The following is a 10,320-nucleotide window of genomic DNA, read 5'->3' as shown; positions in this document are numbered from 1 at the left end:
ACTGCCTTGGAAACCCAAGGAGGGGTCGCTATGAGTCAGGTCTGACTTGATGGCATATAACAACAACAACAAAGTGCTGAAGAGCAAAGATGTCTCTTTGAAGACTAAAGTGCACTTAAGCCAAGGCATGGTGTTTTCAATCATCTCATATGCATGTGAGAGCTGGATAATGAATAAGGAAGACTGAAGAAGAGTTGATGCTTTTGAGTTGTGGTGTTGGGGAAGAACACTGAAAACTACCATGGACTGCCAGAAGAACAAACAAATCTGTCCTGCAAGAAGTGCAGCCAGAAGAGAATTCTGGAGACTTGGAAGTGAGAATGGCCAGACTTCATCCCACCTACTTTGGTCATGTTGTCAGAAGGGGCCATTCCCTGGAGAAGAATATCGTGCTTGGTAAAGTGGCGGGTCAGCAAAAAAGGAGAAGGCCCTCAAGGAGATGGATTGACACTGTTGTTGCCACCAGGTTCAGGTATAGCAAGGATTGTGAGGCTGGTGCAGGATTGGATAGTGTTTTGTTCTTTGTACATAGGGTCGTTACGAGTTGGAGCTGAATATACAGCATCTAACAACAACATCATATATATATGATATCTATATATCTATACATACACACACACACATATTTTTGTTGTTGAACATTTTACTTTGCTTTAAAGAAAAGTAAATTAATTTTCTAATCAATATTGATTAGATGAAAACTTTAGATGAGAGTTTAAATGTTGCTTTTGTTGTTGTTATGTGCCGTCGAGTCAGACCCGACTCATAGCCACCCCTCCTTGGGTTTCTGGGCAGTATTGCTATGGAAGTAGATTGCCCAACCTTCCTTCTTAGGAGTACTGGTTTGAACCGCCAGTCTTCTGGTTGCTTTTGAGCAGTCAAGTGCCTTAGGCACCACGCTACCAGAGCTCCTGAAAGTTTACATAGTAAATTAGTGTTCTGTTGTTGTTGTTGTTGTTGTTGTTATGTGCTGTGGAGTCGGACCCGACTCATAGCAACCCCTCCTTGGGTTTCCAAGGCAGTATCACTACGGAAGTAGATTGGCCCATCTTCCTTCCAAGGAGTGGCTGGTGGGTTTGAACCACCACCCTTCTGGTTAGCAATCAAGTGCCTTAGGCACTAAGCTACCAGAGCTCCCAAATTAGTGTTCTAATCAATATTTATTAGATAAAAATTTACATAATAAATTAGTTTTCTAATCAATATTCATTAAAAAACAATATATATAAAAAACAAAATAACAATTGTCACATTGTTATGTGCCATTGGTTAAAATCCCTACACTGTGTCAGCACTCTCCCATTTTCTCCCTGTGTTCACAGTTTTCATTCATCCAGTTTCCCTTTCCCTCCCCGCCTTTTCTTCTTTGGTTCTGGGGGAAATGTTGCTCTTTTGGTCTCCTATATTGTAGTTGATTCTTCTAACGAACATATTCTTTTTTTAATGTTTATTATTATTTTAATTTTTATTGTGATTTGGGTGAACGTTTACAGAGCAAATTCACTTTCCATACAGCAGCTCACATACACTTTGCTCATGACATTGACTGCAATTTCTCACATGCAACAACTCCCCTTCCACTTCCTCCCCATAGTTACCTCTTCCCTGTGTCCTTCCCTCCCATGCACTCCTGCCCCTGAACTGTCTCCCTATGCATACACAACCCTTCTATTCTCCCATGATTGATCTCTCTAAGGAGTGTATCTACCTAATGTAAATATTCAGCTCAAATGAATAAGCCACAGGAGTGGGTTCAATTCTAGACCTGAAGGGCAGCTAGGGGCCATAGTCTCAGAGGTTTCACCAGGCTCTATCAGACCAGCAAACCTGATTTTAAGTTTTGGTCCACATCGTTCTCCCACTCTATCCAGGATCTCCTACATAGATCCCCCCTCAGAGTGGTTGACAGTGGTAGCCGGGCACCATCTAGTTCTTCTGGTCTCATAGTCGTACAGGCTGAGGATCGCATGGTGTACCAGTCGCTAGAACTAATTCTTTCCATGAATCTTTGGTTTTCTTCATTCTTCTTTGCTCTGAATGAGGAGAGACCCATCGTTGCATGTTGATGGCTCCTTGCAAGCTTTCAAGATCCTGGTCGCTACTTACCAAAGTAGGATGTGGAACAATGTTTTTGTGTAGTATCTTATGCCAATTGAGCTTGACATCCCTAAGGAACACAGTTTTCATGGGTGTTATTGTTTACTTTATTGGCCCATCTATTATTTGGCCGTGAGGTGGCCAATGGAGTATCTTGATTTTTAAGTTAGAAGCTTGTTTTAGAGCAATAGTCTGGATAGCTCCTCCGGTCTCTTTCAACCCAGTAAATCTGGTCTTTCTTCTTTTTTAAATTGAATATTGGTCTACATTTTTAACAGTTTTCAACTGAGACCTGAGGTCTTGGTCAGTATGGGTTGTAGTGCATATGTATTTTTAAGTCTTTGAAAACAGAGAGTATTGCAGGTTTTCACAGAAGTTTTAGAAATATATCAACACTTGGGGCAACCTTCTGACTTTGCTTTTGGTCTGAAAATTCTAAGAACAATAGACCTAAATTTCCTTCTGTACCCCATCCTCAGTCTCTTCATTCTCTTTTAAAAGGAAGCTGCTAAGAAAAGTGTCAAAATTCCACAGCTTCTAGGGTTTTACATTACCTTTTTTTTTTTCCTCTTAGCTGGTGGTTTTTGTTTTGTTTTAATTGTAGTGAAACTATTTATAACAATTCATTTGTCATTTCAACATTTTTTACAAGTATAATTCAGTGACACCGATTATTGTACATTATTCATCGTGTTGTAGAGCCATTAGCACTATCCCTTTCCAAATTATTCCATTCCTGTGAACAGAAACTCAGTGCCCCTTTGCTGTATTGTTTGTAGCTGGACTTTCTTGCAAATAATTTACACAAATAATTTTTTAAATTGTTATCTAATATAACAGAAAAAAGAAAAAAAAAAACCTCTTTGGGTGTAGTTATCTAGTTAATACTGAGACTTTGTAAGTAGCAAAGCAAAAAAGGAGTGCTTGGCACACCATTGCCTGTAGTGTGTACTTAGTTAAATGTCGATCTGATCAGGTAAATTCTGGTGGATCAAATGGAAAGGAATCGAAAAGCGTATGCTGTAAATATTGAACTCACTCATCTTTTTTCTCCCTTTCTTTCACAGAAGACAAAATGAGAGGTTCACTACTGCCCTTTCTTGATTTTCTTCTTGAAAATCTTGGAGTGAGGTAAGAATGATAGAATTCATGTTGTAGCCAGGCACACTCAAGATCGTTTTATTCATCTCTGAGGAATAAAGCCCAACATCCCTAATATTAACTGTTCTCATTTCAAATCTATGAAGTGTTTTAAAACAGTCTCCTGCTTTCTGGTTTACACAGTATTTTGTTATAATTGTTACTTCATGCAAATCCTATGTTTAATATTACTACTGATTTGTATTTTAAAGAATTTTGCTGACAAACCTTTATGAAATTTGTAGTGATCAACTTTTTACTCTCAATTTCAGAATCATTGAATTGGACATACTACAAAATATACAAAAACTGATGAGGGGGGGAAATGTTGTCATGCAGTACCAAGGGTACAACCAATCTCGAATGTACTTCTATATTTTCTTCAAGCTTCTTACAAGTGGAATTGCTCCAGGTGTTAGATTGAAAGGCAGTCTACAAACAACTTTGTCACATTAAAGTAACTTAACCATCCTATTTCTGCACTTGTGAATTGGGGAATAATAATGTGGCAATGTATGTAAAGCACATGGTAAGCCCATAATAAAATATATATGAAGCAGGTTTCCCAACGTAAAGCTAGAAATTCTACAGTCTACATTAGAGTAGGGTCTACCTTAAAGATCTCAGTTGAGGATTCAGTGGTTAAATTAGTCCTTAAAATGGAGATGGTGTTTTTCATTACAGATTTGGCAACAATGATGAAATATGAGCCTTTTCTTAAGGAATTTCACATGACTAAATGTAATTTGTGTTCACAGTCACCAAGGAATCAAAACAAAGAATTATACTGAATTCTTTCTTACACTGTTGCTTAGTAATTGATAATAAAAGTAAATTGTTAAAAAGATCACCCGAGGACATTTAAGTGACTTTTGATAAATGTCTTGGATCCAAATCTTTAAGGACTTCATCTTGGTTCTTTCACAACCACATTCCCCTCTCCCACGGACTTTTGCTCTCCAGCCCCCTCAACTCCCCTCCAACCTTGCCCCTTACCATTCATTTCTTATACGTAAATAGGTACTTATTGTTTGAACTAACTAGGATTTATTTTATAAAAATTAATAGAGTGTTTCTTTTAAAGAGAACCATATACTTTTTTTGTGGACCACATGCTATTGATTCATTCAACAAATATTGATAGAGGACCCACTATGTATTAGGTGTTCTTCCAGGAATTTGGAATACAAAAATGAATAAAATAGACAAAATGCTAGAAGGAACACCACATGACACAACTCTTCTGGCTATTTTGTAACTCTTAGGTGGAATTGACATAGCTTAATTAGAACTGTGCAGTCCTAAAAGACAGCCACTAGCTACATGTGACTATTTAAATTAAAATTAAATTAAAACATTAGTTCTTCGGTGGTTATTGTTGTTGTTGTTGTTAGGTGCCATCAAATTGGCTCCGATTCATAATGACACTATATAGAACAGAACGAAACGCTCCCCAGTCCTATGCCAGCCTCACAATACTTGCTATACCAGAACCTATCGTTGCAGCCACTGTGCCAATCCATCTCATTGAGGGTCTTCCCCTTTTTTTTTTCATTGACCCACCACTTTACCAAGCATGATATCCCTCTCCAGGGAATGGTCCCCTCTGACAACATGACCAAAATAGGTCAAGTTAAGCCTGGCCATTCTTGCCTCCAAGAAACATTATGGCTGCACTTCTTCCAGGACAGATTTGTTAGTTCTTCTGGCAGTCCATGGTACTTTCAGTATCCTTCGCCACACCACAACTCAAAAGCATCAACTCTTCTTCAGTCTTCCTTATTCGTTGTCCAGCTCTCATATGCATATGAGGTAACTGAAAATACCATGGCTTGTATCAAGTGCACTTTAGTCTTCAAAGAGACATCTTTGCTCTTCAGCACTTTAAAGGGCTCTTTTGCTGCAGATTTGCCCACTACAATACATCATCTGATGTCTTGACTGCTGCTTCCATTGGTGTTGATTGTGGGACCAAGTAATAGGAAATCTTTAACAACTTCAATCTTTTCTCCATTTATTGTGCTGTTGCTTATTGGCCCAGTTATGAGGATTTTTGTTTCCTTTATGTTAAGATGTAATCCATACTGGACACTGTAGTCTTTAATCTTCATCAATAAGTGTTTCAAGTCATCCTCACTTTCAGCAAGCAAAGCTGTGTCATCTGCATATCACAGATTGTTAATGAGTCTTCTTCCAATCCTGATTATTAATGATATTGTTTGATAATTTCCACATTCTGTGGGATCACCTTACTTTGGAATGGATACAAATACGGATCTCTTCCAGTTGACTCTTCCAGTCAATTGGCCAGTTAGGTGTCTTCCAAATTTCTTGGCATAACCGAGTGAGTGCCTCCAGTGGGGCATCTGTATGTTGAAACATCTCACTGGGTATTCTGTCAATTCCTGGAGCCTTAGCAAACAATACCCCAGGTTTTTGGTGGTTCTTAAAGGCATAAACTAAGTCTTTACTGTAACCCCAGTGCTGAACACACTGTGTAATAATAGATAACAATTAAATAGTTGTTAAATGAATATTACTCTTCTTCATAAAGCTTTATAATCATGTCAAATATTGTAAGGGGGCCTGATTATTAGGCTAAATTTTAAAAAATAGATATCTAGCATTAACTGAGGAATTTCTTAGAGCTCTGTGCTAAGTGCATTATTCTTAAATTCTCATTTAATCCCTCTCTAGCACTGTGAGATAGATAATATTATCCATCTGTTATAGTTGAGAACATAAGTGAAGAGAGAAGGTGAAGTGACTTGTCCAAGACCACACCAATTCTGTGTTGCAGATCTGAGCTGCTTCTATCTGATTCCAAAGTCCTCTTTCATTATTGTTGTTGTTAAGTGCCATTGAGTCGGCTCCGACTTATAGCAACCCTATGTATGACCAAATGAAACACTGTGCAGTCCTTTTCCAATAATATATGAGACAATGTTTCACTGGTAGTCATAAGATTTTCACTGGCCAATACTTTGAGAAGTGGATGGCGTCTGCCTTCTTCTGAGTCTGTCTTAGTCTGGAAGCTCTGCTGAAACCTGTCCACCATGGGTGACCCTGCTGGTATTTGAAGTACCAGTGGCATAGCCTCCAGCCTCACAGCAACACACAAGCCACCACAGTATGACAAACTTTCAGACTATGTCCTAATTCAGAGTTCTATGTTGAGTTTTTACTTACATGTGGCATACAGATTCAAGTTGGTAGGGTAGATGTTGACTTCAATTTGGTTAAAGCAATTTTGACTTGTAGATTGAAGACTTTCTCTGTGTCTCTTGCTCCTAGAAGAATCCCAGTGCAGGGACCCTGGGTCCAAAGTATGTAGTTGGAAATGTGAAACTGGAGCTGGGAAGAAGGGTCTGGGTTACAGAACATGGACCTGGGCTTCACCTACAGGCAGGAGACGTTGAAGTCCTGAGTTGACCAAATGTCATGAATTGAATTATGTCCCTCAACATTTGTGTCAGTTTGGCTGAGTCATGATTCTCAGTGATTTAGAAGTCATATAATGATGTAATGTGGCAGATATGTAATGATACCCCATGATGTGATCTAATGTGATAAGCTGATCAGGTGTAAAAGGACACCTTTAGTCCCTTCATAGCCCTGGGGTGTGGCCTACATCTTTTATCTCACAAGAGATAAAGGGAGAGAGAAGAGAGCAGAGAAGGGGGACCTACAACCACCAAGAAAGAGGAGCCAGGAGCAGAACGCATCCTTTGGATTCAGGGTCCCTATGTTGGGATCCTTCTAGATCAAGAGACACAGAGAAAGTCTTCCCCTAAAGCCAGCACTCTGAACTCAGACTTCTAGCCTCCTAAACCATGAGAGAATATGTTTCTGTTTGTTAAAGCCATCCACTTTTGTAGTATTTCTGTTATAGTAGCACTAGAGAACTAAGACACCAAGTGAGAAGAGGATTGGGGATAGAAATCTGGAGGAGACCTGCATTGATTCAACAGACTAATCTCATGTCATAATTGCTAAGACAGTTTCCAGGATGCATATGCTTGAGTTATTAATTGTTCTTTCCCCCTAGATAATCTAGAGTTGATTCCGTACCATTATATACTCCAGGGATTAAGTAAATAAAGCTAGATTTCCTAATTCTGTTGTAATTTTAGTTACTTGGGAGATAGAAAGGAGCTGCTTCCTTATATCCGAAGACTGAGTCAAACTCAAGTTGATACAATGAAGGTAAGAGGAATCTGATTTTCTTTTTTTTTTTTTTAATACAAAGTAATATAACTCAATCATGTAAAATTCATTTTAAAAAGAATGAAAGGAAATATGTTTCTGGGTGACAGAATTATGGGTAATGGACAATGGAGATCCTCATACTTATCTAAACTTTGAATTTTCTAAAACGTGCACAGATTATTTAAATCAGAAAAAATAAATTTTTTTAAACATATACACAAAACTCACTGCTGTCGAGTTGGATTCAACTCATAGCGACCCCTCCTTGGGTTTCTGAGGCAGTATCACTACGGAAGTAGGTTGCTCACCCTTCCTTCCGAGGAGTGGCTGGTGGATTTGAACCGCCAGCCTTCTGGTTAGCAGTCAAGTGCCTTAGGCACTATGCAAATAGACCCTTACCCAGCTTGTCAGATCTTAACATTTTGCTTTATTTGTTTCAGACTATTATTTTTAGAACAGAAATTAAAAACAGTTGAAGGCTTCCTTTGTACCCCTCCTGGATCCTATTTTTATCCTTCCTTCCCTAGAAGTAAGCATCATCCTGAATTTAGTGTTTATCACTTCAATGAATATTTTTATACTTTCACTACATATATAGATATATATCCATAAACAGTGTGTAGTACTATTTCATAGTTTTTATAAATTTTATATAAATGGTATTGTATTATAAGTAACCTTTTAAAACTTTCTCTTTTTTATTTAACATTATATTTTTGAGAATCATCCACATTGACACACATAGCCCCAGTTACCCCCAGTTATAGAAGAACTTTTTATAATTTGTACTAAATTGTCTTCTCAGTTTTGGTAAAATATTTTTTGTGAAGTACTAGACCAGATGATTGGTATATTCCTAAATTTTAACCTATCAGTAATTGATTAACCTTCCTCCTCATCCCCTTTCAGACATCAAACTTCAGCGTCTCAAGAATCTTTTTTAACAAGCATTTGTCTGCCCAGCCCCCACCCAAAAAATTCTGATTCTGAAAATTTGGAATGGAGCCCCAGGAATGTGGCTTTTTCACAAGCTCTTCCGCATAATTCTAATACCATATTCAAAAGACTCTTTCTTTATTAGTTGATGACAAGAAATATTGTGTTCCTGGGTAGTACAAACAGCTAATGGACTCAGATGCCCAGCAAAAGTTTCAAGTCCACCCAGAACACATCAGAAGAAAAGATTGGTGATCTCCTTCCAAAAACTCAGCCGTTGAAAACCCTATGGAGCCCACTTGTACTCTGACTCATGTCATGACTTCGCCATGAGTTGAAATCAGCTCAATGGCAACTGGTTTGGTAACAGGAAATGTACCTTACTGTTCACCCTTCTGACATCTCTGGCTTGAGAAAACTTAGTTTCAGACCTGGAAGTAGGTAGGGCATACCTCGTTCTCCTTTTCCATCCTTTTGCAAGAATAGTAGTACTTCATCAGGGTTTTGTTTTGTTTTTTAATTTAATGTATACTCTTTGAGTTATTTCACATCCTTACGAGAATACATCTTTCAATTTTGCTTTTGCAAGTTAGCCTGCTTATTTTCCATTGTAAATCATGTTTGAAAAATTTAATGGAGTGTTTGGTTCAACTCAGTAATAATTTTCTTTTACAGACAAGGGAGTGATTTCTATAGCAAACTTTTTATTTGAAGAATAATAAATTCCAGCCCTTTCTGAAAAAAGTTTTCCAATATATAAAATACTTCATTCTTTTTATGACAGTAAATAGAATAGTCACATATCAAAGATGATAATAAATATTTTGTCCGTTAGTTGGAAGAAAGTTTGTGTCCTGTATTCTGTGTTTTCCTTACTCAGAAGTAGCAGTATAGGGTGTTCTCTTCAGGAAGAGCTTAGGTGAGCTTTCTCCATTAGGCAAGATCATCTCAGGTGATCCCTGAAGTTATATTTTCATAATTTATAGTTTGGAACAAAAAGGAATTTTTGAAGTAATGTATAAGGGCAGCCAATAGTGTCATAGGCACAATTTTATTCTTTTTTTCTATTTTTCATTAAAAATAGAAAATCATTAACCTCATTTATGAAGTACAAATTACAGTTGTTGAAAATACATTTTTAAACTATCAACTACCATAATCAGTTAGTCATTGTCCAGTAATGAGATCAATACTTTATATGACTATAGCTTTATCAGGAGTACAGTTTTTGTGTGGATGTATATTTGCAATTGTCTTATGTATATAACTAGCAGTGTAATTACTGGGTCATGTGGTAACTCATTGTTTAACCTTTTGAGGAGCTGCCAGACAGTTTTCCAAAGGAGCAGCAACAATCCGCCCAGCAGTGTATAAGGATTCTAGTTTTTCTGTGTCCTCGCAAACACTTGTTATCTGTCTTTTTGATTATAGCCATCCTAGGGGACCAGAACAGATCAAGAAGTCAGCTGCAGGGATCTAGGTTAGGAGAGGGAACCCAGGCCATACCCCACAAGCAGCAAGGCAGGAAGGCAGGGAAAGGATAGAAAAGGCGAAGGGGACCAGAACAGATAGAGGAGTCAGCCACAGGGACCCAGGTTAGGAGAGGGAACCCAGACCATGCCCCATAAGCAGCAAGGCAAAGGAGAGGACAGAAAAGGCAAAGGAAACTGGAACAGAGCAAGGAATCAGTGCAGGGATCCAGGTAAGGGTGGTTGGAGAGTTTTCCAACAGGTAAGGGAGACAAACTTGTCTGTCTGTTTGTCCTACTATTGTGACGTGTTGCTGTGAGTCTTGAAGCTGTGCCACTGGTGTTTCAAACCCAGTGGGGTACACATGGTGCACAGGTATCAGCCCAGCTTGCAGACTGAGACAGAGTAGGAAGAAGGAGGAGGCCATCCACTTCTCAAAAAATTGGCCAGGGAAAACCTTATGAATAGC

General features: G+C 38.3%; 1 protein-coding gene across 1 annotated transcript in view; it reads left to right on the top strand.

The window, feature by feature from the left end:
• LOC103191863 (deoxynucleoside triphosphate triphosphohydrolase SAMHD1-like) overlaps window positions 1-10,320 on the top strand; it is a 62,758-nt gene that overhangs the window by 12,881 nt on the left and 39,557 nt on the right. The window contains exons 2-3 of the mRNA XM_007934741.1: window positions 3,165-3,228; window positions 7,371-7,443. Coding sequence (XP_007932932.1) covers window positions 3,165-3,228; window positions 7,371-7,443 — 137 coding nt within the window. The remainder of the gene's footprint in view (window positions 1-3,164; window positions 3,229-7,370; window positions 7,444-10,320) is intronic.

The sequence above is a fragment of the Orycteropus afer genome, unplaced genomic scaffold (assembly GCF_000298275.1).
Source record: "Orycteropus afer afer isolate SDZICR_OR568_19922 unplaced genomic scaffold, OryAfe1.0 scaffold00020, whole genome shotgun sequence".
Taxonomy (NCBI): Eukaryota; Metazoa; Chordata; class Mammalia; order Tubulidentata; family Orycteropodidae; genus Orycteropus; species Orycteropus afer.
The sequence above is the reverse complement of the archived record's forward strand: the minus strand, read 5'-3'. Positions and strand labels throughout refer to the sequence as shown.